The sequence below is a fragment of the Oryctolagus cuniculus genome, chromosome 4 (genome assembly GCF_051225735.1).
Source record: "Oryctolagus cuniculus isolate XC-2025 breed Fujian yellow rabbit chromosome 4, ASM5122573v1, whole genome shotgun sequence".
NCBI lineage: Eukaryota > Metazoa > Chordata > Mammalia > Lagomorpha > Leporidae > Oryctolagus > Oryctolagus cuniculus.
The window spans coordinates 569,005-595,607 of record NC_142870.1 but is presented as its reverse complement, the minus strand read 5'-3'; the positions used below and the strand labels follow the sequence as shown (position 1 = coordinate 595,607).

General features: G+C 48.4%; 2 protein-coding genes across 13 annotated transcripts in view; one reads left to right on the top strand and one right to left on the bottom strand.

Moving 5' to 3' along the window:
* Window positions 1-20,349, bottom strand: part of MCM3AP (minichromosome maintenance complex component 3 associated protein) — a 67,436-nt gene extending 47,087 nt beyond the window's left edge. For 3 of the 9 annotated variants that reach the window (XR_016232184.1, XM_070071721.2, XM_089330426.1), the window contains exons 1-7: window positions 19,963-20,100; window positions 17,469-18,816; window positions 17,013-17,236; window positions 11,919-11,997; window positions 11,536-11,680; window positions 5,791-5,981; window positions 2,629-2,768 (exon numbers count right to left, since the gene is read on the bottom strand). Coding sequence is in view for 7 of the 9 variants with exons in the window: in XM_070071721.2 (XP_069927822.2) it covers window positions 2,629-2,768; window positions 5,791-5,981; window positions 11,536-11,680; window positions 11,919-11,997; window positions 17,013-17,236; window positions 17,469-18,687 (1,998 nt within the window). In the remaining 2 variants the exon portion in view is untranslated. Of the gene's footprint in view, window positions 1-2,628; window positions 2,769-5,790; window positions 5,982-11,535; window positions 11,681-11,918; window positions 11,998-17,012; window positions 17,237-17,468; window positions 18,817-19,198; window positions 19,248-19,409; window positions 19,549-19,962; window positions 20,101-20,208 lie in introns of those variants that run through there. The other 6 variants (XM_051859504.3, XM_089330423.1, XM_089330422.1 and 3 more) reach the window with 6 other exon arrangements.
* Window positions 20,108-24,424, top strand: YBEY (ybeY metalloendoribonuclease). 4 transcript variants are annotated; one of them, XM_002716853.6, is made up of 4 exons: window positions 20,108-20,317; window positions 22,623-22,751; window positions 23,163-23,231; window positions 24,182-24,424. In XM_002716853.6, the coding sequence occupies exons 1-4, from the start codon at window positions 20,108-20,110 to the stop codon at window positions 24,266-24,268; spliced, it is 495 nt and encodes a 164-aa protein (XP_002716899.1). In that variant the 3' UTR covers window positions 24,269-24,424. The 4 variants fall into 4 exon arrangements, with proteins under 4 accessions (XP_002716899.1, XP_017202724.1, XP_017202725.1 ...); XM_017347235.4 differs by having other exon boundaries at window positions 20,108-20,356; XM_017347236.4 differs by lacking the exon at window positions 22,623-22,751.
* The last annotated feature ends 2,179 nt before the right edge of the window (window positions 24,425-26,603 follow it).

Here is a 26,603-nt window from a genome sequence, read left to right as displayed (position 1 = left end):
TTTGTAGAACAATGGAACATAACAGAAACTCCAGAAATCCACACATCTACAACCAACTTACCTTTGATAAAGGAGCTGAAATTCATCCCTGAAGCAAGGACAGACTCTAACAAATGGTGCTGGAGAAACTGGATCTCCCTGTCCAGAAATATGAAACTAGACCCCTACCTTACACAAAAACCCACTCACAATGGATGAAAAGACCTAAATCTACCACTCAATACCATCAAATCATTAGAGAACATTGGGGAAACTCTGCAGGACGTTGACATAAACAAATACTTCTTAGAAAAGACCCCAGAAGACAGGCAATCAAAGCCAAAATTGACAAATGGAATTACATCAAACTGAGAAGCTTCTGCACTGCAAAGAAAACATTCACCCAAGTGAAAAGGCAACCTAAGAATAGGAGAAATTATTTGCAAACTACACAACTAATAAAGGGTTAACATCCAGAATCTATAAAGAGCTCAAGAAATTCAACAACCCAGTTAAGAAATGGGCAAAGGACTTGAACAGGCATTTTTCAAGAAAGGAAATTCAAGTAGCCAACAGACACTTGAGAAAATGCTCAGAATCACTAGCCATCAGGAAAATGCAAATGAAAACCACAATGAGGGAGGCCAGAATAGCGGGTAAAACCACTGCCTGCAGTGCCTGCATCCCACATGGGCACTGGTTCAAGTCCCAGCTGCTCCACTTCTGATCCAGCTCTCTGCTATGGCCTGGGAAAGCAGTAGAAGACGGCCCAAGTCCTTGAGCCCCTGCACCCACACGGGAGACCCAGAGTAAGCTCCTGGCTCCTGGCTTCAGATTGGCGCAGCTCCAGCCGTAGAAGCCAATTGGGGAGTGAACCAACGGATGGAAGACCTATCTCTCTCTCTCTCTGCCTCTCCTTCTCTCTGTGTAACTCTGGACTTTCAAATAAATAAAATCTTTATTTTAAAAAAATGGAATCAATGGATAATGCAGGGGCAGGCATTTGGACTAGTGGTTAGCTACCAGTTATGAGCCCTGGGTCTCATATCAGAATCCCAGTTTGAGTCTCAGTTGCATCCCCCCTTACAGCTTCCTGCTAATGTGTACTCTGGGAGGCAGCAGGTAATGGCTGCAGTAATTTCAGTTCCTGTCACTTGTAGGAGATCTGGATTTGGCTTGGACTTAGCCCTGGCTGCTGCAGGCATTCAGGGACTGACTCAGCACATGGAAGCTCTGTGTGCCCCTCTTCTAGCTCTTTCTTTGCCTTGCAAATAGATAAAAGTTAATGAAAAAAAAATTTTTTTAAATATGTATTTATTTATTTGAAAGGCAGAGCTACAGAGAGGGAAAGGCAGAGAGAAAGAGATATCTTCCACCTGCTGGAAATGGCCCCACTTGCCAAGGCTGGGCAAGGTTGAAGCCAGGAGCTTGGAATTCCAACCAGGTCTCCCACATGGGTAGCAGGGACCCAAATCTGCTGCTGCTTTCACAGGTGCATTAGCAGGGAGCTGGATCAGAAGTGCAGCAGCCGGGACTCAAACTGGTGCTCATATGGGATGACAGTATCACAGGCAAAGGCTTAACCCATAATACCAGCCCTGTTTTGCAATTTTAATTTAAGCATTGCTATTCATTTTTAACTCTCTCTTATAAGCACCAAATTTTAACATCTAAGTCAATTTTTGGTGAAAGAAACACCATCAAAAACTTCCCTCTGAAACGAAACAACGATGCTCATTCCTCTAAACATCCAAATGGAAGGTCTAGCAAAACAAAACAAAAAAATTCCACACAGAAATAAAAAGCAACAAAAGTCACATTCTAAGAGTCAGTGCATTTCACAGTCTTCACTGTGCTGTCATATCATCCTTTAGCAAGTTTTCAAGAAAATTACACCCTAGTTCATCAAAATACACATTTTCCATTTTTTTTATTAAGAAGAATTTTTTAAAAACTTGCAAGAATTCACAATCAATTGCCTGACTCATTTCGACAGCATGCACAGCGTGTGGCGGTCAAGAGTGCTAGTTGTAGCACACATAAGTAGGGGATACTTATTTGTCTTCAAGGTCTCGCTTTCTTCACAGACACCAACAATTTTAAAATTAAAAAAATCTTGGGGCCAGTGTTGTGGTGTAACAAGTAAACCCGTTGCCTGCACTGCCAGCATCCCATATGGGCGCAGGTTCAAGTCCCAACTGCTCCACTTCAGATTCAGCTCCCTGCTCATGTGCCTGGGAAAGCAGAAGACGGCACAAGTGCTTGGGACCCTGCACCCACGTGGGAGACCCAGAAGCTCCTGGCCCCTGGCTTCAGACTGGCGTGGCTCCAGCCGCCATGGCTGTCTGGGGAGTGAACTAACAGACGGAAGATCTGTCTCTCTCTGTGTCTCTCCCTCTCTCATGGGCTAACTCTGCCTTTCAAATAAAGAAAGAAATCTTTTAAAAAGAAATGTATAGCTATCTCTTATCAAGCCTAAGTACCATGCAGTCCAGCCTGGTGCATACTGCTCAGTGAGCACACTGCAACACCAAGTAACTCTGAAAAAACAAACACCCACATATGCAAAATCACAGCCACCCTCCTCCCGCCCCCGCAGACACACCCCCCCACCTCGCACCCTGGTGTGAGCAGGAACATGGAGCTTACCTGATCAGTCCCTGGGATCACTTCAAACACACTCAGCTGGCTCCGGGTCTCCCGCATGTACCGCTCCTTCTCTGGACACATGTCAGGGCACGTCCCAACAAAAGTTCTTGCTCTGTCCAGATCGGTTCTTTTCACCCGTGCTGAAAGATATCGAGTAAAGAAAGGCACCACACAGTTGTTAAGGAACCGCATGTAATGTACAGGAAAAAAAGTACACACAAATTATGAACCAACCCCTACTCTTGATGCCTTTGATATAGACTTTATCAGGCTCCAGTTTTTCTCCCTCACCTTGGAGAAAACAGGTCCTCTGTCTACTCTTTGATTGGTACCAGTTAACTCCTTGCTAAAGATCAATTCATTAAATTAAGCATTCAATGATTACAGGGCCAGCATTGTGGTGCAGTGGGTAAAGCTACCACCTGTGACACCAGCATCCTATATGGGTGCCAGTTCATGTCTTGGCTGCGTCATTTCTGATTCAGCTCCCTGCTAACTGCCTGGGGAGAGCAGCAGAAAATGGCCCAAGTGTTTGGGCCCCTGTCACCCACGTGGGAGACCGAGATGAAGCTGCTGGCTTCAGCCTGGCACGATGCTGGCTGTTGTGGCCATCTGGGGAGTGAACCAGTAGATGGAAGCTCTCTCACTCTCTCTGTGGCTCTGACATTCAAAAAAAGCCAAAACAATTTAATGATCACCTCTGTAGTTAATATTCCATAGCCAGACTTATTCGGAGAGCTTCACAAGAACTCACAGGCCCTGATCAAATAAAATAAACCCAATCTATCTGTAGATTCTTTATCCACAGGTTGCACCATAAATAGCAGTGGGTATCCAGAGATCTGTTCTTGCAAGGGCCACCCCAGGGTATATTTTGCAAAACTGGCTAATCTTAGTCACGAACCTACGGGAGAAAGAGGAAAGATGTTTTCGAAATTGTTAACACATTTGTGCTTGGGTATGCTGGCCAGAAAAGTTACTTATTTTCGTTACTTAAAACCAAAAAATATTTTTTTTACTTGAGAACAAATAATGCAAGTGAAGTACAGTGTTCTTACTTCCTATGTATGAATAATAACAAGGTCTTTTAAAGATTTATTTTATTTATTTCAAAGGTAGGGTGACAGTGAATGAGAGAGGTAGACAGAGAGACAGAGAGAGCACGTGCAAGATCTTCCATTTCCTGGATAACTCCCTATACGGCTGTCGATAGCCAGGGCTGGCCCAGGCCAAAGCCAGGAGCCAGAAACTCCATCCTGGTCTCCCACATCAGTGACAGGGACCAAGTACTTGGACCATCTTTTGTTGCTTTCCCAAGTGCATTAGCAGCGAGCCAGATTGGAAGCAGAGCAGCCAAAACACAAACTTGTACTCTGATATATAATGCCAGCATCACAGGCAGTAGCTTAATCATGTGATGCCAGCCCCATGAAGTATAACAATTTAGCATTCAATTTTTTCTGATAAAAAAAAAATGACTTAGGAGCTGACATTGCTGCATAGTGGGTAAAGCGGCTGCCTGTGATGCCAGCATCCCATACGGGTACCGGTTCATGGGCCCAAGTTCCCCACTTCCAATCCAGCTTCCTGCTAATGGCCTGGGAAAAGCAGCAGAAGACAGCCTAAGTGCTTGGGCCATTGCTATCCACATAGGAGACCTGGAAGAAGCTCCTGGCTCCTGACTTTGGCCTGGTCCACCAGTGCCCATTGCAGCAAAAGGAACTAGCAGATGGAAGATCTTTCCCCCCTCCCTCTCTCTGGAACTCTTTCAAACAAACATATAAATCTTTTTTAAAAAAATTATATAAATGGGTAATCATGCTTATATCTCAGGGTTTTTTTTTGTTAATTTTATTTATTTGAAAGGGGAACATGGGGAAGAGAGAGAGAGGAAGACACGAGCTCTTCCATCCACTGGTTCCATCCAGCAACAGCCAAGGCATAAGCCAAGAGCCTGGAACTCCACCCGGCTTTCACAGAGAGAGAAGAAGCAGAGAGAGAGAGAGAGACATCTTCAATCTGCTGGCTCACTCCCCAACTGAACACAATGACCGGAGCTGTGCCGATCCGAAGCCAGGAGCCACCACTGCTGTCTCAGGCCACAGCAGAGAGCTGGATCAGAAATGGAGCAGCTGGGATTCCAACCGGCGCCCTTATGAAATGCAGGCACTGCAGGTGTCGGCTTTACCTGCTACGCCACAGCACCAGCCCCTATAGGCATTTTTGAACCAGAGAAGGAAAGCTTTCTTAGTTTACCCATCTGCCTCTCTCCTTCTGTGCCGCAAAAAAATAATAATTTGTTAAATGCAAACATTCAAAATATTCTAAAGTCTATCTCAACATTCTTATTTTTAACATAATAGAAATCACATAACGGTAGGTAACAGGATCTTCACCTAAATAAGTAAGTTACCATTCTGACACACAGAATAGTTACAAATGTATCTTACAAATGATATTTAATGTAACAACTTCACAACTCAAAAAAATAGGCATTATTTCTATTTTGGAAAATTCCAATTCTAGTAACAATTTCATCTGCAGAAATCACACATCAGTGACATCATGCATAGCAGCTTTCCCAAACCTGGCACAGAAGCTTCATGGTCACTCTAATTGTTTACAGGTTCTAAAGAAGAAACTCCTGCGACGAAATTTAAGAAAAAAAGTCTACAAAGAATACATGTGTTTTTTCCTTTGTTCCTTCATAAAATTCATGGAAATTGAATTATATTTTTATTTTGATGCAAGAAGGGCTTGAAATCAATGTAATTTTTTCATGATATGAATTTTCCATGAACTTTCTTTTAAAAACCTCCTATTTTTCATGTTATTGGAATACTTTTTGAGTGGCTAATAACAATCTAGAGGTGTAAAAATATATCTCATCCCTGCCCTCAGACACCCAGCTCCCTCTGTCCTAGGGATGTAAGCAGGTTCTTCTGAATCTTCCCAAATCACTATATGCATGCATGAGCAGATATATTTGCACATATATGTACACACCCCTGAGGAAGACAAGTAGACAAATAATAGATCAGATGTAGCCCATGAGAGAGACACAAGGAGTCAAGGACAATGGAGCCTTCTAAGTGGCTCCTGAGCAGACGACCTCGCCACACCTAGCCAGGCCTCTGGGACCTCTGCCATTACAGACCCTACCTTGCCGCATGATTCTGTCTCTCTGGTCAAGCAAGCGGTACTTCTCCTCCGATGTCTCAGCCACGGTGCCTATCAGAGTGCTCAAAGATGACACACACGGCCCAAGACCCTCAGAGCCTTCAGACCCAGAGTCAAAAGCATCTCCCTCAAACGCATGGGCTTTAAGAAGACTTGCCTTCTTCACTGGAGAGCTACAGAGAAAGCACACAACAGTCAAGGCTCCTGTGGGTCAGGTCTTCCTGTCATTTCCATTTCCAAGCTTGTCCCTTCATCTTTCAAGATTCCCTCATCCTCCAAGTCTGAGAAACTACAAATATCAAAATAAGATGACCCTTGATAGCTGATAGTAAGAACAAATACATTATCCACTGATCTTTCTCATAATTTTGAAATTTCATACTTTTAAAAATTGAAGGTTCCACCAACAGAAGACTGGATAAAGAAATTATGGTATATGTTCTCTATGGAATACCACCTAGCAATAAAACAAACGAAATCTGGTCATTTGCAACAAAATGGATGAATATGGAAATCATACTTAGTGAAATAAGCCAGTCCCAAAGGGACAAATACCATATGTTCTCCCTGATCTGTGATAACTAACAGAGCACCTAAAAGGAAATCTGTAGAAGTGAAATCAATACTATTAGGAGCAATGACTTGAATAGCCCTTATCTTGACTGTCAAGAAAGGTTTTTTTTTTTTTCTATTTTTTTCTACTTAATACTATTGGTTGAACTCTTAACATACAATTAATCATAGGTGTATTAAGTTAATTGAAAATAGATCCCAGTAAAAAATAAGAGTGGGAATAAAAGAGGGAGGAGCTGTACAGTACACATTCCCAAGGACTTACTCCTAAGGGTAGAGCTAAAAACTTGCCATGGGACTCCAAATCCCATTAAACTGGGTGGTACTAATGCCATCGTACTAAAGTGATCATATTAAGTGTGCAACTGATCATATAGATAGGATTAAGTGTCAAAGGGATCATATAAATAAGACCAAGTGTCTGGTAATAACATAGATAGAACTTAAAAGCACTCTGACTGCAGAACTAGCCCTTAAGGCATTCAGATCTGGCTGAAAAGCCCATGAGAGAATTTCAGGCATAGAAAGCCAAGACTCTGTGGCAAAAAAAAAAAAAAATGTCCTACATGATGGATTTCTGTGAAAGAGAACCCAGTGGAAAGAAGGGGCCATCAAAGAAGGAGGTACTTTTCTCTGAAGGGAAGAGAGAACTACCCCTTTGATTAAGGCCCTGTTTAAATACTGATGGGGTTTGTGGACTCAAAAGGCTTCCAAGGCCTAGACAGCTAATATCAACATCCTTGGGTATTCACTGATGTCAAAAATAAGAGTGTTGTTAAATTAACAACAGGAATCACTGTGCACTTACTCCCCATGTAGGACCTCTGTCCTTAATGAGTTGTATTATGAAAATTAACTGTAAAACTTGTTCTCAAACAGTACTTTATACTTTGTGTCTATGTGGTTGCAAATTGTTGAAATCTTTACTTAGTATCGAGTTGGTCTTCTGTATATAAAGTTAATTAAAAACTAATCTTAATGCAGAAAGGGACGGGAGTGGGGGTAGGAGGATGGGTATGGGGGTAAGAACCACTATATTCCTAAAGCTGTACCTATGAAATTTGTATTCATTAAATAAAAACTTTCTTTAAAATAAATAAAATAAAATAAATTGAGCGGTCAACATTGTGGCACAGTGGTCTAAGTCACTATTTACAATGTAAGCATCCCATATGAGCGCCAGTTCAAGTCCTGGCTGCTCCAATTTCAATCCAGCTCTCTGCTAATGAGCATGGGAAGGCAGAAGAAGGCTCAAGTACTTTGGACCCTGACTTCCACATGGGAGACCTAGATGGAGTTCAGGCTCATGGCTTTGGTCTGGGCCAGCCCTGGCGGTTGGCAGTCATTTGGGGAGTGAACCAATAGATGGAACATCTCTCTCTCTCTTTCTCTCTCTCTCTCTGTAACTCTGCCTTTCAAATCAATCTTTAAAAAAAAATGGTAAGCTTATTTAAATAGCTAAAATATTTGTAGACTTCTATTTCAAAGAAATAAAATTCAGCCTAAAAAAAGAAAAAACCTTTAATATTATAAGGAAATATTTTGGCTACATTTTTTCTATCTACTTATTTATAGAGGGAAAAAGAGAGAGAGAGCGAGCGAGCGAGCGAGCTTCCACCCACTGGTTCACTCCCCAGATGCCCACAATGGCTGGGGCAGAGCTAGGCTGAAGCCAGGAGCTGAGCTGCACCTGGGTCTCCCATGTGACTGGCAAGAGTCCAAGCACCTGGGCCATCCTCCACTGCCCTCCCAGGCACACAAGCAGGGAGTTGGACCAGAAGCAAAACAGCCAGGACCCAAACCAGCACCCATGTGGGATGCTGGCATCGCAGGCAGTGGCTTTTCTGGCTACACCACAATGACAGCCCCTGGATACATGTTTTAATATGTAACTAATATGATTAAAAAGACATACTAAAAAGGACAATGTATTCTTTCTCAACTTCCCCATTTTTAAACTGAGTTTCAACATTTTCTGAATTTGAATGTCAGAAAAGAAAATACTGGCTAAAGGAGGAAACCAAAGGAAAATCAGAAACTAAACCACTAATCACAAAATGGAAAGTGAGGAAAACACAGAGGGTCTTAAAAAAATTCATGGAGGGGCCCAGGATGTGGTGAAGCTGGTTAAGCCGCTGCCTATGATACTGGCATCACATAGGCACTGGTTCAAGTCCTAGTTACCCCAATTCCAATCTAGCTCCCTGCTAATCTGCCTGGGAAGGCATTGGAAGATGGTCTAAGTACTTGAGCCCCTGCCACCCACGTGGGAGACCTAGATAAAGTTCCAGGCTCCCCATTTCAGCCTGGCCCAACCCTGGCTGTTGCAGCCATTTGGGGAGTGAACCAGCAGATGGAAGACCTTTCTGTCTCTCTCTCTGTCTCTCTCTCTGCAACTCTATCTCTCAAATAAATAAAAACCTCTTAAAAAGAAAGAAAATGCAAGTTACAAGGAAACCATACATGAATTTCAAAAAATTTTTACCACAAATTTATGGGTTTTTTATAAAAATATTTTTTATTTGAAAGGTAGAGTAACAGAGAGAGAGAGAGAGAGAGAGATCTTCTATTTGCTGGTTCACTCTCCAAATGTCCACAGTGGCCAGAGATGGACCATGCCACAGCCAGGTGCCTGGAACTACATCCTGGTCTCCCATGTAGGTGGCAGGGGCCCAAGTACTCAGGTTTCTACTGGTTTCTCAAAGGCATTAGCAGGGAGCTAAAATAGAAGCAAAGCAGCTGGGGCTCAAACCCACATTTATATGGGATGCTGGCATTGTAGACAGCAGCTTAACCTGCTGTACCACAATGCCAGTCCCCGAAACTTAGTTTTTGTAAAGAGGATTTTATATTCATCATTTTTATTTGAAAGGCTGAGAAACAGAGAAGACAGACAAACAGAAATCTTCCATCTACTGTTCATTCCTCAAATACCCACTACAGCTGGGGTTGGGGAAGCCCAAAGTCAGGAGCCCAGTACAGCCTTCACGTGGGTGGTAGGGACACAAGCAGTTGAACCATCGCTGCTGCCTCCTAGGTATGCGTCACCAGAAAGCTGGAATATGAAGTGCAGCCAGGCTCTGCCATGGGATGCAGGCATTCCAAGTGGCTCCTCAACTTCTGTGCCAAACACCCACCCCAAAAACACACTCTTTCATTCCATTTTTCCAAGATCTTTCTGAAGTGCCCTCATGGGCAGACCAGAAGATCAGATGATAAAAAAGGAGACCTGTTGAAGCAGGCTATAAGGAAACAAAAATGGGAGTCAATCAGGTATACGGGCCACAGCCCAGGGATAAGTCTTTGGGAACCAAATTCACCAGACAGGATGGCATAATCAAGCAGAAGCTAACCCTGGCCTGGGGCTGTGAATGAAGCTCCCACTGAACACAGCCCAGACAGTGTCCCGTCACTAAGATAAGCTGGACCTGCAAAAAGGCAGGCTGGAAACAGCTATAAATGATTATTACAACCAGAGACATTCTAGGGGGAAAGTCACTGCGCGTACAGTTAAACAGACGGCACTATAGCATGCAGCTACATGGTAAATGGGACTGAACAAGAAGATCAAGGAAGAAATTTGTTTCCATTTTATGGGAGGTGGATACTGAATGGCCATGGGGTACCACACTCTGTGAACTCACAGAGGCAGGCAATCTGGGGCACAGACAGAAGCTCTGCTGTCCTATGTCCCTCCCACTCAACTAGAAAATGATCCCCAGGATCTCCTGTGGCTGCAGCTGAAAGGACTAGGCCAGGAACCTGGTGTTGCGGCACAGCAATTTAAACTGCCAACTACAATGGCCACATTCCATATCAGATCTCCAACTACAGTCCCAGCTGCTTGGCTTCCGATCCAGCTCCCGCTAATGTACCTGGGAAATCAGAGAAGATGGCCCCAAGTGCTTGGGCCCCTGCCACCCACACGGGAGACCAGGAAGGAATTCCTGGCTCCAGGCTTCAGCCGGGTCCAGTCCTGACCTTTGCAAACATTTGGGGAGTGATCCTGCAGATGGAAGATCTCTCTGTGTCTCCCTCTCTGTCACTTTACCTTTCAAATAAATAAATCTTTACCAATAAAAAAAATAGAAAGGACTAGGCCATCTACAGAAGCTTCTGATGAGTTTCTTCCACAGAAAATGCCGAAATGGGGGAAAAAAATAGAGCAGCCTCAAAGAAGAACCATGGTAGAACATAGGCCGTGGTACGTGCAGACAAGATGCGAGAGACGCAAAAGCACTGCTCTGTCCTGTCTGCAGTTGACAGGTGTCGGACTCGGAAAGTTTACTCTTCAATGTATCAAATCGTAGTTTTATGTGCTTAATTAAAGACTAAAATGTTAAGGATCTCCTTGACTTTGGTTAGTTTTTCTCCCCTGACCCCGTTTCCTGACATCTAAGTCATGTGTAGGCTTCCCTAATTTTAAATTCCAAAGTACCTTTTTCTTTATTCATTATTTTATAATGGACTTGGAAATAGGCTTCTTTTTTCTTTAATTGTGAATAGTTTTAACCCAGTTTCCATTCTCAATGTTTCCAATCACATGTTTTGTTTTGTTTTGTTTTTTGACAGGCAAAGTTAGACAGTGAGAGAGACAAAGAGAAAGGTCTTCCTTCCATTGGTTCACCCCCTAAATGGCCGCCACGGCTGGAACTGTGCCAATCCGAAGCCAAGAGCCAGGTGCTTCTCCTGGTCTCCCATGCGGGTGCAGGGCCCAAGTACTTGGGCCGTCCTCCACTGCGCTCCCAGGCCACAGCAGAGAGCTGGACTGGAAGAGGGGCAACCGGGGCAGAATCCGGCACCCCGACCGGGACTAGAACCCAGGGTGCCGGCGCCGCAGGCGGAGGATTAGCCAAGTGAGCTGCGGCGCCGGCCTATTTGTTTTCTTTTTAATATGGGAAAATAAACTATGCTTATAATAAACATCTTTAATCAAAAAAAAAAAAAAAAAAAAAGACTCATTCTCCCAATCACCCAGCCTCATCATCTATACTGGTTGGGGGCACGTGCACGACTCTCACCTCTCTACGTCAGCTTTCCCTGCCACGGCTCAAGGCCCCCTGCATGCATGTCCCCAGTCCTTACTTGGATGTCACAGTGTAACCCTCCTTCTCATCCTTCTTCCTGAACAGTCACTGGGAGGGACCAACCCACCTTTTATTCAGGAGGCCACCAGTTGCAGCCCTCACCACGGGCTTGCCAAGAGGGGAGTGCTGAAAGGGGACGTCCTCCTTGCCCTGGCCGGCTTCCCCATCACCTGGTTTCTTCTCCTTTAGAGAAAAGGGCTTCTTGTTGGGACCTGAGGATGCAAGAGTCAGATCAAGTTCATGCTATTAAGATCACCTGGCATTGGAGTCTCTGCTCTGAGAAAGTAATGTTCTTATCATTGTGCCACACGAAGACATAAAGAGCCCCCAGGAAACAGCTGAGACGTAAGAGCAAGCCTCTCTCCTGTGCTGGGAAAAGCTTCACACTCAAAGGTCAAAGGGCTTTGCATACAGAGCATCCGATTGTGAAAAGAATAAATGAAAACTCACTTATTTTCTTCTTGTGCCAAAAGATAGTCATGTCTCCATGCAAATTTTTCCCCTTCTTTTTAGCCAGGGCTGCAGATGCCTGGAAAACAGTCCATACCCCACATCAGGCCTTGAGGAAACCAAAGGAAACAAGACTGAAATCTCAAATTCACTAAACAAATCATTCAGAAAAACAAGGAGCCTTGTGGACACCAGGGCGGCCCTTCCTCCCACGGTGCTCTGCCCTCACCGCCTGCCTGCAGCTGTGGTGGCCTCGCCCTCCCCTCCTCGTGTGCATCACATGCACGTGCTTGCTTTTTCCTTTTGAAATATCAACTCTACTGAGCCGGCGCCGTGGCTCAATAGGCTAATCCTCCACCTTGCGGCGCCGGCACACCGGGTTCTAGTCCCGGTCGGGGCGCCGGATTCTGTCCCGGTTGCCCCTCTTCCAGGCCAGCTCTCTGCTATGGCCAGGGAGTGCAGTGGAGGATGGCCCAGGTGCTTGGGCCCTGCACCCCATGGGAGACCAGGAAAAAGCACCTGGCTCCTGGCTCCTGCCATCGGATCAGCGCGCTGCGCCGGCTGCAGCGGCGGCCATTGGAGGGTGAACCAACGGCAAGGGAAGACCTGTCTCTCTCTCTCACTGTCCACTCTGCCTATCAAAAAAAAAAAAAAAAAAAAAAAAAAAAAGCTCCTTGATCTAATTTAAAAAAAAAAAAAAAAAAAGAAATATCAACTCTACTGTGATAGAAGCCACAAACTTGCCTGTGTCACTTGATGAGAAGATTTTCACCAGCTAACTACACACACAGAAACAAAAAGACGGCCAAGTCACACTGAAACACAAAAGGAAGCTGCAAAACGATACACATGGGATATCATTCACCACAAAAACCGCATCTACAAAAGCCCTACCTGTTCTACCTGCAAATATAAAAATGTCTAGAAAAATATATGGCACACCAGGTAGCTGGGGTTGCTACTGGGTAATAGAAGATGGGGTGATTAGCTTTGTATCAATGAATTGTTTACAATGGAAATATTTAATAAACTACATAATAAAAACACTTAAGGTTCAGCTAGAAAATAAGCCAATTGCAACAATCTTTTTTTTTAAGATTGTATTTATTTATTTATTTGCGAGGTAGAGTTACAGACAATGAGAGGGAGAGACATAGAGAAAGGTTTTCCTTCCATTGGTTCACTCCCCAAATGGCCGCAATAGCCGGAGCTCAACCGATCCGAAACCAGGGGTCAGGTGACTCCTCCTGGTCTCCCACATGGGTGCAGGGGCCCAAGGACCTGGGCCATCTTCTACTGTTTTCTCAAGCCACAGCAGAGAGCTAGATTGGAAGAGGAGCAGCCAGGACTAGAACCGGGGCCCAGATGGGATGCTGGCACCGCAGGCAGAGGATTAACCCACTGTGCCACGGTACAGGCCCCAACAACAATCTTAACCTGTTGTGGTGCAGGTTAATCCAGCCGTTGCCTAAAATGCCAGCATCCCATAAGAGTACCAGCCTGCTTTCAATACAGCTCTCAATTAATATGTCTGGGAAAGCAGTGGAAGAATGCCCAAGTGCTTAGGTCCCTGCCACCCGTGTGAGAGACCAAGAAACTCCAGGCTCCTGGCTGTAGCCTGGCCCAGCCCTGGCTGTTGTGGCCATTTAGGGGAGTGAACCAGTTCTCTCTCTCTTTTTCTCTCTGTGTCTTCCAGATAAACAAATCTTTGAAAAAAATTTCAAGAAAAATGAAAGCAAGGACACAACAAAAATTTGTATGATCACAACAGCATCATTATTGGAACCAGAAGGTCCAACCACAGACAAGCGGATTAACAAAATGTGACCCATCCACACAATACGGTATTATTCACCCATGAAAAGGAATGAGGTTCTGACACATGCTACGATATGGACAAACCAAGAAAGCATGCAACATGAGATAAGATATGCAAAAAGGTAAATACTGTATGATTTTATGTATTGGAAATATCTAGAACAGGCAAATCCATATCAACAGAGTAGATTACAGCACACCAGGAGCTGGGGATTAGATGGGGTGTTCCTATTTAATGGTTTCAGTTTCTGTTTGGAAAGATGAAAACATTCTGGAAATAACAGTGCACAACACACGACTATAATTTATGCAACTGAAGAGTTTTTAAACAATCAATAGGACAGGAAACACAGCAAAAGTCCTAAAAATGTTGAGCATATTTTGACAGAAAAATTCCACTCTTGGGGATTTAAACAAAGGAAATGAGCTAATCAAACAATAATGCCCACCTACTTGCAAAGACATTAACCATAATATTCATAGTTGGCATCAGATAGCAGAATTACAGATGATTTTGTGTCTTTCCCTGCAGTCTCCAATAGGGATTTCTGGTTTTTTCATAACACTGACAACACTTCTATCAAAAAAGTTAGTTCTACTTTATATATTCCCAAAAAACTCTCAATTTTTTCCAAAAGAATATTCAGAGAAAATAATAAAGCTACATTAACATGAGCAGTATATGTATCCTACAACCAATGTAATATGTATATACTTAAAGTCAAATTACAGAGGCAGGTAATAGGCGCAGCAGTTAAGATGCTACCAGGGGGTGGAGCCCGTGATGTGGTTTAGCAGATAAAGCCGCCAACTGCAGTGCTGGCATCCTATGTCAGGGCCAGCTGTTCCACTTCTGAGCCAGCTCTCTGCTGTGGCCTAGGAAAGCAGTAGAAGATGGCCCGAGTCCTTGGGCCCCTGCACCCGCGTGGGAGACCTGGAGGAAGCTCCTGGCTCCTGGTTCGGATCAGCACAGCTCTGGCTGTTGCGGCCACCTGGGGAGTGAACCAGCGGATGGAAGACCTCTCTCTCTCTCCTTCTCCCTCTGTATAACTGCACCCGCGTGGGAGACCTGGAGGAAGCTCCTGGCTCCTGGTTCGGAAGAGCACAGCTCTGGTCGTTGCGGCCAACTGAGGAGTGAACCAGCAGATGGAAGACCTCTCTGCCTCTCCTTATATGTGTAACTCTTTCAAATAAATAAATGAATCTTAAAAAAAAAAAAAAAAAAAAAAAAGATGCTACCAGGGGGGCCGGCACTGTGGCTTAGTGGGTAAAGCTGCCACTTGCAGTGCCAGCATCCCATACAGGCACCAGTTCAAATCCCAGCTGCTCCACTTCTGACCCCACTCAGTGCTATGGCCTGGGAAAGTGTTACAAGATGGCCCAAGTCCCTGGGCCCCTGCACTCACAAGGGAGACCTGGAGGAAGCTCCTGGCTCCTGGCTCTGGCCACTGCAGCCATCTGGGGAGTGAACCAACAGATTCTCTTTCTGCCTCTGCTTCTCTGTAACTCTGCCTTTCAAACAAATAAACAAACAAACAAATCTTAAAAAAAAAAAAAAGGGGTGGGGGGCGGCGCTGCGGCTCAATAGGCTAATCTTCAGCCTGCGACGCTGGCACCCTGGGTTCTAGTCCCGGTTGCCTCTCTTCCAGGCCAGCTCTCTGCTATGGCCCAGGAAGGCAGTGGAGGATGGCCCAGGTCCTTGGGCCCTGCACCCGCATGGGAGACCAGGAGAAGCGCCTGGCTCATGGCTTCGGATCAGCGTGGTGCACCGGCCACAGTGGCCATTGGACGGTGAACCCACGGTAAAGGAAGACCTTTCTCTCTTTCTCACTGTCCACTCTGCCTGTCAAAAATAAAAAATAAAAAAGGAAGTAAAATGCTTCCTTAAAAAAAAAAAAGGTGCTATGGGGTGGAGTGGAGGGGTGTGGTGCTGTGGCACAGCAGGTTGAACCTCCACCTTCAGTGCTGGCATCCCATGTGGGCAGCAGTTTGTGTCCTAGCTACTCCACTTCCGATCCAGCTCCCTGACAATGGCTTGGAAAAGCAGTGGAAGATGGCCCAAATGCTTGGGCCCCCATACAAACATGGGAGAACTGGGAGAAGCTCCTAGCTCCTGGCTTTGGATAGGCCCAGCTCTAACCATTGAGGCTACTTGGGGAGTGAATCAGCAGATGAAAGACCTCTCTCTCTCTGTTATTCTGCCTCTCAAATAAATAATCTTAAAAAGGAAGGGGGGGTGGTGGTTGACCACTGCCTGCGGTGCCGGCGTCCCATGTGAGCACCAGTTAAGGTCCCTATCTGCTCCTCTTCCAATCTGGCTCTCTGCTGTGGCCTGGGAAAGCAGTGGAGGATGGTTCTGGTGCTTGGTTCCCTGCACCCATGTTGCAGACCCAGAAGAAGATCCTGGGTCTTGGCTTAGGATCAGCCCAGCTCCAGCTGTTGTGACTATTTGAGGAGTGAGCCAGCAGATGACAGTCCTTTCTGTCTCTTCCCCTCTCTCTCTGTGGCTCTACCTCTCAAACAGATAAATATTTTAAAAAAAGATATGACTTGTAACACTTGCATCTCATATCAGTGTCTAGGTTCAAGTCCCAGCTCCTCTTCTGATTCCAGCTTCATGCTAACGTGTACCCAAGAAGGCAGCAGCGATTAGCTCAATTATGTGGGTTCCTGCTACCCATGTAGGAGACACGGACTGAGTTCCCAGCTCCTGGCTTCAGCCCTGTACAGCTCTAGCTGTTATGGGCACATGGAGAGTAAATCACCAGATGGAAGATGGATCAGTCAATCAATCAATCTCCCCCCCACCCACCTACCTCTCATCCTCCCTTCAAATAAAATGAAAATAAAAATTTTTAAAATATAACAAGATGAAAACTTTAAAGTCAGAGTATTAAGTCAAAAAGTAACAGTAGTTATCTCTGGGGACTGTGATTAACAAGATTTCAAGGGTTTGTATTTGAGTATTTACAGTGATCATATAGCATGATCAAATAAAAATAAAACCTGCAAACTCGAGTTAGGAAAATTGCCGCGTGGTGACAGTTCCCAGGCGAGCACGTCTCACGAACCTGACTCAGCAAACCACTGCAGAGCATTTCCAGAGCGCCCTGAGCTTTCACAAACGCCTCCAAGTTACAAACGAAACTGCTACCCTAGTCTCGCTACGCCGAGTGCGCACTTTCGCTGTGTTCTGGAGCACAAGGAACTAACACATGAAGACTAACAACAAATGGCGTGAGTGCAGGGTAACAGGGGCAAGTCTGGAGTACTCACGTGATCAAAGAAATGCACCACCGCAAGCTTTTTGCTGCGCCTGGTATAGATGCGCTGCACCTTCGCGATTTTGCCGAAGTGGTTCTCCAGAATAGTTCTGTCGTTGAGATAGTCAGGGATGTTCTTGCACTGGATTGCTGTGACTTCCGTGGGAGACAAGCCTCCGAGACTGTCCACGCTCTCGCTCCTTTTACTCTGCCTCACGGGAGTTCCTCTTAGAGAATCTACAGGTTCAGAGAATGGACATAGAAACCCATCGTACAGAACGCTTTCAAACGACAGAGAGCACCAACACCCAAAAGGAATGTTCAGGGATCTAAGATCTGGTTAAAAGTCCTGTGTTAGAATTCCTAATGTTTACAGGAAATACATCTGAGAACTCAAGCTACCGTCCAGGGAACCCAAAGGAAACCTGCCAGCAGGATGCACTCTGGGTTGCACATTCTCAGAGCTCACCTTCTTTTTTATCTCTGCTTTCGGTTTCTTCCTCTTTATTCACACCTGGAAGCCGGGAAGGTGCCAGGACAGACGGACTCCCTCCTGGGATGGCCATGTGGTCACTTTCCCCAGCCTCCAGGAAGCCAGTTTCCTTTTTAGATTCCTTGTTACCCAGACGACCTGCTTCTTTATTGCTTTTGAAGACATCCTGTATCGTCCGACCAAACAGAGTGCCTCCCCGGGGTCGATTCAGGCGGACGGGCCGTTTATCTGGAGGATGGTCGCCCCGGGACAGAGGATCCCAGTCTTCTATTGTCTCATGGCCATGCCTCCTCGGAGAGCGATCCTGGTCCTCCTTCCTTTTCAGTCCTTTCATGAGGCTGGGAAGTGGCTCCACCTGGGAAACGGCTTCCTCGCACCCTTGTCTGACACCTGTTTTACTTACTGGGAAGGACTCGCCCCCAGACACAGAGGACATGGGGAAGCTGCTGAAGCTGCTATTACAACTTCCAAATCCTGACTTGGAGCCTCTCTTCTCTTCCTCTGCATTTTGGCCAGACAATGCAGGGGCAAAGGCAGATGATGAATTATTAGTATTAACTGGTTTTGAAAAGGTAAAATTTGAATTGGTAGTTGAACTGGTCACAGGAGGAAACGAAAAAGGGGCCAGGCCCCCAGGTCCACTACTAATTGGGTGGGAAAATGTGAAAAATCCAGAAGTAATCTGGCTCTGGGTTTTCTCTGGCTCAGACTCATTTGCCAGTATTGGTCTGAAGACTGCATTTTCCAGAGGTTTAAAGGTGAACTCTGTTTTTCCAAAACCAGAGCCAGGTAATTCTCCACCTTCTGGTCCAAAAGTAGAAGTACTTGGGAAAACCTCAAGGTTAGTTGATGATTTAAAACTAAATCCTGGGTTTGCAGGTACAGATGAACTTGAAGGCCCAGAAGTAGCTGCAAAGGTAGGAGTGTGTTCAAGTCCAGAAAAGAGTCCAGCACTGGAAGTCTGGGCAAATCCTAACGTTTGCACTGAAGAGGAATGACTTACTCCAGAAGCCACGGGGAAGCTGGATGCCTGTGAAAATCCTGAGTTCTTCCCAGACAATGTGTTGTTTTGCCCAAAAAGAGAAGGCTGACCAAATCGAAATGGTGGCTTAGCCTGAAATGTTCCTATGGAACCACTAGCAGAGGTTGGAAAAGCACTAGGTTGCTGCCCACTGAAAGGATTTGGTGGGTTCATCTTCCGATTAAATTGTTTAAAGGTAAACAAAAAACTATGTACAAAATTAGCCCTCTTCCTCAGCAGGAAACTGCCCTCTATCTTCAGGATGAGCTGAGAGACAAAAATTCAGACCGTCACAGCTATGTCCTATTGGAAGAGTAAGAAAGGGATTTTTAGTCATGTCATTGACTGTTGAAGAGAATGGTTCAAATAAATTCCTGTTACATGATCCTTTAAGATTAAAAAAATTTCAAATCTCCAGCTCTCTGTTATGGCCTGGGAAAGCAGCAGAAGATGGCCCAAATCCTTGGACTCCGGCTGGAAGAGGCTCCTGGCTCCTGGCCCAGCTCAAGCCCTTGCGGCCATCTGGGGAGCGAACCAGCAGATGGGAGACATCTCTCTGCCTCTAACTCTGCCTTTCAAATAAATAATAAATAAACCTTTTTAAAATTTTCCAAATAGTTTTACTTGGCTGGTAAATTCATGAAGAACCTCAACTGGCGATAAGAAGATGAACACCATTACCTACCGCTTTTCATCTGCAGAGGGGAACTTCTGACATTTCCCAGTCTGCGTAGCTGAGGATTACAATGTAACACCGTTAAAACATCAGTGTTTCAATGTTTCCTCCCATCTAATTTCTCTCCGAGCAGCCAGAGCACCGAATACTTCTTCCAGGGTTTCTTTCCCCCACCCTGGCGACCACCCCAGGAAATGGCTCCACCGGCCAAAGCACTCACCCGGGGGTGCGGGCCCCGCGCTGGGAGACGCCTCCTCGGCCCTCACGCCCCGAAAACACTAGCAGGCCGCTACCGGTCGGCGGGAGGCAGCGCCCTCGGGCCCAGACCGGCCGCCGGGCGTCTCCCCGGGGTTCGCAGCGCCGCCCTCCCCGGAGCGGGCCCCCAACCTCCGGCTCGCCGCGGGGCCCTCCCCGGCTCGGCGGCGCTCCCACCCCTGGCTCGGCGAGCGGCGCGCTCCCGCTCGCCCGCCGCCGCAGGACTCCCAGGCCCGCCCCGCGCGGCGCCCCCGCAGCCCCGGCTGAAGGCGCAGGCGCAGGCGCGGCCGCCCCAGCCCGCGCTTCCCCGAGCGGCGGGCAGGAATCGCGCGGACCGACTTCCGGTCCGCGCGGGGCGGGCCCGGGCTTGGCGCGCTGCGCTCGCGTTCCGCTCTGCGGGCCGCCGGCCGCAGCCTCAGCCCCCGGTGCGAGCGCGGGCGCGGTCTCTCCCCGCCGGAGGGCAGCCTGTCGGGCAGCCCCGGCCCTCCGCGCCCCCTGCCCGCACTGCCACCGCGCACCTCGCCCTCCGGGGCCTGCCCGGCGCTCGTTGCGGCCTCAGGACGCTGACATTTTCCCGGCGGTGCACGCCAGCCCCCTCAGGTTCCCTGTCCGGTCCGCCCGGTCGGCGGGCGCTGCGTGCGCGCGCGGGCCGGCGGCTCCGGGATGAGCCTGGTGGTGCGGAACCTGCAGCGAGCCGTGCCGCTGAGGAGGGCGCCGCTCCGCGGCAGGCTCGAGGCCGTGAGGAAGATCCTCGGGGTGCAGACCTTTGACCTGGGCGTCGTCTGCGTGGACAACCGGAGCATTCAGCGCATCAACCGAGTCTACAGAGGGAAGAACGCCCCGACCGACGTGCTCTCGTTCCCGTTCCACGAGGTAGAAGACGGGTCGCGCTCTCGTCTCCCTGCTCTCCGAGTCGGTATTCATTTGGGGCGGGGTTTCTTATTTCCGTTTGCAAAGCTCTCGCAGCTGGAGCGAGCGCCCCTCCCGCGCGGCCGGCTCACCTGCGCCCACGCCCCGCTCCGGCCTCTGGCGCCCGCAGCGCGGCTGAGACGCGGAGGGCGCTGCGCTAAAGCCTGACTCAATAATGAATAGTGTTGGACTCGGAAAATTAAAATAACGCTGAAAAAATGAAAGACGGTGTATTTTCAGCCGGAAACTCGGTGGCTGCAGATCACTGTTTATGTAAATGACTTCAGCAGCAGCATAAACTGGAGCAACCTCTGGGAAAGCAACTTGAAAGGCAGAGTTTCCGAGAGCGAGAGGAGAGAGAGAGAGAGGTCTTCCATCCGATGGCTCACTCCCCAGTTGGCCACACGGCTGGAGCTGTGCTGATCCCAAGCCAGGAGCCAGGAGCTTCTTCTGGGTCTCCCACAGGGGTGCAGGGGCCCAAGGACTTGGGCCATCCTCCACTGCTTTCCCAGGCCACAGCAGAGAGCTGGATCGAAAGTGGAGCAGCTGTACCACAGCGCTGGCTCCTGGGAAAGCAATTTGGCGATATACAGGACTTGAAGAGCTTCTAAAAGATTATCGCCTGCGCCGCGGCTCACTAGGCTAATCCTCCGCCTTGCGGCGCCGGCACACCGGGTTCTAGTCCCGGTCGGGGCGCCGGATTCTGTCCCGGTTGCCCCTCTTCCAGGCCAGCTCTCTGCTGTGGCCAGGGAGTGCAGTGGAGGATGGCCCAGGTGCTTGGGCCCTGCACCCCATGGGAGACCAGGAGAAGCACCTGACTCCTGCCTTCGGATCGGCGCGGTGCGCCGGCCGCAGCGGCCAACGGCAAAAGGAAGACCTTTCTCTCTCTCTCTCACTCTCACTGTCCACTCTGCACTCTGCCTGTCAAAAAAAAAAAAAAGATTATGTAGGGGTCGGCGCTGTGGCTAGCTGCTAAAGCCGCTGCCTGTGGTGCTGCGATCCCATAGGAGTCCTGGCTGCTCCACTTTCTATCCAGCTCTCTGCCTCTGCCTCTCTCTAACTCTGCCTTTCAAATAAATAAAATAATTTTGTTTGACAGGCAGAGTGGACAGTGAGAGAGAGAGAGAGAGAGAGAGAGAGACAGAAAGGTCTTCCTTTTCTGCTGGTTCACCCCGCATTGGCCCCTCCAGCAGCGCCCTGCGGCCGGTGCACCGCACCGATCGGAAGCCATGAGCCAGGTGCTTCTCCTGGTCTCCCATGCAGGTGCAGGGCCCAGGGACTTGGGCCATCCTCCACTGCACTCCCGGACCACAGCAGAGAGCTGGCCTGGAAGAGGAGCAACCGGGACAGAATCCAGCGCCCCGACCGGAACTAGAACCCAGGGTGCCCGGCCGCAGGCGGAGGATTAGTTTAGTGAGCCACCGCACCGGCCAAATAAATCTTCTAAGAAAAAGATTATTTGGGGCTGGCGCTGTGATGCAGCGGGTTAATGCCCTGGCCTGAAGCGCCCACATCCTATATGGACACTGGTTCGAGACCCGGCTGCTCCACTTCCAATCCACCTCTTTGCTATGGCCTGGGAAAGCAGTGGAAGATGGCCCAAGTCCTTGCACCCATGTGGGACACCTGGAGGAAGTTCCTGGCTCCTGGCTTGGGATCGGCACAGCTCCAGCTGTTGTGGCCAACTGGAGAGTGAACCATCGATGGAAGACCTCTCTCTCTCTTTGTGTAACTCTAACTTTCAAATAAATAAATCTTTAACAAAAAGATTATGTACTTTTAATCACACCTGAGGAAATAAAAGAAAATAAAATTTTAAAAGCATAGCATATAAATGTGTCAATTACTGTTTTCCATAATAGGAAAAAAAATACAAGCCATAGATGACTGTCTTAGCATGACAGCTCTAAACCAAGGCTTTGTGTGGAGAATGCAACAAAGCACTGTTTAGCATAAAATGCTAAGTGCAAAGAAGAAAAATACCAAAATGCCTGTCTGATGATGTAACTCTAGAAGTTGTAGATTTGTGTGATTCAGAATTGGGAGGGATGAAAGAAATGGAGAGGGCCTCATCTGGCCAGGTGGAAGCATTCCCAGTCGCTCTGTCTAGTGGCTGTGCTATCGCTCACCACAGGTCCACCCTGGGCCCGGACGTCGGGCACGCAGCTAGAGCTGTGTGGTCTGAGAGCCCACTGCCAGCAGGGTTTTCCAGGTGAATCCTGTGGCTGGTCTGAGGCTATCTTCTCCAATCTGTGTTTCTCATTTTTAGAATCTGAAAGCAGGTGAATTCCCCCAGCCTGATTCTCCAGATGACTATAACTTGGGGGACATTTTCCTGGGAGTGGAGTACATTTTCCAGCAGTGCAAAGACAAAGAAGATTACTATGACGCCCTGGCTGTAAGTGGGGATGCAGGAGTCGCGTGTCCTAACGAAATGGACCATGTAAAGGTGCTAGGACATGACCTCTATGGCCTCACTGTCACCACAGGTACCGCAGGATTACAGGGGGAAGCCACAGCAGAGAGAAGGGGGTAACTAGGCCAGGTGGGGTCTGTGCCCTGTGCCAGGTCAGGTGAAAAAGAGAGAGAGGACACAGCTGCGGAAACACGGAAGCTCCCAAGGAAGTCTTTTCAGTTTTTATTCCTAGAGGGCAGCAAATTGACTTCTTGGCCAAAGCGGATGATTTAAACCCCCAGTACCTTCCAGATTTATCTCCCCTCAGCTTAATGGAAAAAGTGTTCTGAAAAGTGATATTTAGCCCATAGATCCCTATGGGATCATCCCATGAGCTGTTTGATTTTCTGACAGGTGACTGCTACCCATGGATTGTGCCACCTGCTGGGCTTCACACATAGCACAGAGGCTGAGTGGCGGAAGGTAGGAGCATGGCCTCCCAGCCTGTGCGAGGTGGGCATCTGTGTTGGGCAGGAGCTGACTGCCAGGTTCCCTATAGCTGGAATGAACGGGTGATAGACTCTTGTGTCCACATGTGAAAGGGGCTTCTTAGGGGAATTGGACCCCACATTATGACAGCTGAGAACTCACCACTCCACAGGCCATGAGCTGAGACCCAGGGATGCCAGCAGCATGGCTTAGTCCAAGTCTGAAAGCTTTTGAACTGGCAAGGGAACCACTGGTTCCGTCCAGAAGGATGGAGAGAAGGCGTTCTGATGTCCAAGGCAAGAGAGGCGTGGGTCCCAGCTCTCAGGAGAGAGCTCCAGGGCTGCCAGGTGATTGACAGAGCAGCCCACATGGAGTCCAGGCCCTCACATGTGATCCACTAATTTCAGCAGACTCACCTCTAAAACACTCTCACAGACACACCCCAAATCAGGCCATCACCAGGCCACCCCATCTCACCTTTTATAAAATAAATTAAAAAAATAAGACCCACACCTGCCACGCCAGCTCAGCTCCCTTCAGCCCCAGATGCTGACCCGATGTCTCCTTCTCACCCCACTGCCCACATGCCATGGATCACCCAAAGCCCTTCTCCCTCAAGCCTTTCCACTTTTCCTGGGCCACGCCTCCCTGCTCCTCTGACCCCTCCCATAGCCCCTCCCCCACTCCACCATCCCTACTGCCATTTTCTCTGCCTACCTGGAGCTTTGCTGGCTGATAGGCACAAGTGCTTGTATAAGTAGGTAGAACTAGGTTCCACTCTTTGGCCTGGGCAGGATCCACTAGGCCCAGGATTCTCCAGGCCACACTCTGGACACGGGCTACAAGGAGCAGCCCTTGGGCAAGGTCAGGGACACCAGGCGGGTAGGGAGCTGGCAGCCAGCATCCCTTCCTAGAGGGCAGTGCTCTCCAACCCTTTATTTCAGATGTACCAGAAGGAGGAGCAGGTGCTGCAGGAGCTGAGCCGGCGCATGGGGACGCAGCTCCAACCGCTGAGCAGAGACCTCTTCTGATGACTCCTTCCCAGACTGCCGCTGTCCTGCCTGGCTTCGGACAAGTATCATGAGGGGAACTTGACTTGGAGCCCAAGAGAAATTGACATTCATTTCTTGGTTTCAAACACTGCAGATTAGTGTCATTGTTGTAAATAAAATGATTCTGAGCCCCCAGGTTTGAAGAAGTACAAAATCCACACCCCTCCTGAGAGTTCTGCAGACCTCAGCGGATTGCATTTCCTCCTCTACCTGTGTGGCGGCGCAGGAAAAATTGAGCCACTGGAGGTCAGTGAGGGTCATGAACCCTGCCTGGACCCAGCTCCCCAACCTGACCTTCAGACTGATCACCTCTTGGAAAGGAGGGAGCAGGCCAAGGAGACAGCCCCTGCAGCAGGGAATCCACTGTGTCCGACCCATGGCCAGCATCGGAGATGCAAGAATGTTCCTGCCCTCTCATCTCTCATGAGAAGGGTGCCCTGGTTGTGAACTTGTATCCTGGTTTGGCCATGGCCTTGACATGTTCCCCAAGAACAAGGTGGCAGCAAACAGCAGGTCTGTGGTGAGCAGTCTGCTCTGTGCCTCATGGCCGCTTTGGGGGTACTCCTGTCACCACCACTGTGCTGTATCACTGTGTAGAGGCATGGCATGGAGCTCTCACTGCCACACCCCAGTCCCTAGCAGCATTACCTGCTGCAAGTGTGGGATGCTTAAGCCATTGCACACTATCAGTGCCAGGCATCCGCATTCGCTGATGACGATGTAGGGGGCCACTCCTCTGAGTGAGGTAGTGATAAAACAACCCCTAACAGACTCTTCCTCATCCTAAAGCCAATGATACTGTGACCATTTCTCATATCAAGTGGTTCCTGCTGGGGGTGTGCCCTGTTTTAGCCTGGACTTCCTCTCTGGCTCTCAGGAGCACCCTCGGGTCTGTGACACATCTCGTCCTATTGCCCGTGCCTAACCTGCTCCAGCTGGCCAAGAGTGTCCTTCAGCTAATGTCTAATACAGCAAAGATCACTGGATGTAACCCTAACAGAAGCTCTGGATCCACAGTCCTTTGTGATAGAAGGGTCCTAAGACCTTCTGGTTGTATCTGACACGCCTCTGTCCACATCCTGGCACACTCCCAAGCTTCAAAGCAGAGTTCCAGGGGGACTCGGGGCTCAGAACCCAAAGGCTTCTGGGAGTCTGCGGCACTCCACCCTGGGTGTGTCCCAGACCCTCTGCTGGACTTCAGCCCTGGGGTATGCACAGCTCCTTGCCTCTGCCTCTGTCCCCTACCTGTTTCCTCTATTGTCCTCTTGATTTGGTATTTTTTTTATTGGAAGATACCCTGAAAGCAAGTGTGCTGACCTAAGTGAGAAGAGGCTGCCCCACAGTCAGGTCAGCAGCTGCATCACCTGTCCCTGGCATGGGGCTGTGACAAGGCTGTTCCATGGCAGCCACTCTGCCCCAGGTGGGGGGCACGTCCTCTACTATCCTGCTCCAGCAGGCAGCAGGCTCCTGGGCCCTTCACTCTTCTGTGTGTTTTCCAGATTCAGTTCCTCCAGGGCCACAGGGAGCCAGAGTCTTGGTGAGCATCTCATTAACGCAGCATCAGGGGCCATATGCAGGCTCAGCCCATGTTGTATGGGTCATCGTCAGTGTCTCAGTGGACGCATCACATCACCAGGTATACAGCTATACACAGTGCACCCCAAGGCCCAGCAAGAGGAGCCCCTACCCATCACACCTGCAGGCAGTGGGGTGCAGCCATGAGAAGCCCTGTGTCCAACCACCAGGCTGCAGATATTCAGCCACCAGAGAGCCTGCCCAGGCAGCTGCACGCTCAGCAGAGCCTGCTCAGACTCTTCAGCCGCCAATGGTAGACAGTGGGGATGGAGTATAGGAGGTGGGTTCACCCTCTGTCCTCTTCAGGTATGACCCCACCCCCACCACAGGTCAGCCCTGTGACAGTATCATCCTAGTTCTCACAGAACCTCCACATCTTAGAACCTGGAATGATACACATCTCCTTCACCCCAAACCTGGTGAGGCCAGACCAGCCAAAGGCAAGTTTTGTCAAATTACTTCTCCCCGTGTTGATAAATGAACCAAAAAGAATCCATGTCAGAAAAAGTCGCATGAGATTTCAGCTTCCTGTTACTTCAGACCCTGGAAGGCAGCAGGTGATGGCTCAAGCAGTTTGGTTCCTGCCACTGATGCGGGAGACCCAGACTGAGTTCCCAGCTGCTGACTCCAGACCAGTCTCAGCCCCAGATGTCGCAGGAATCTGGGGTATGAACCAGCATGTGGGAGATCGTCCTGTCTGTCTCTCTCCCTTCCTGTCTACTGCCTTTCAAATATTTTT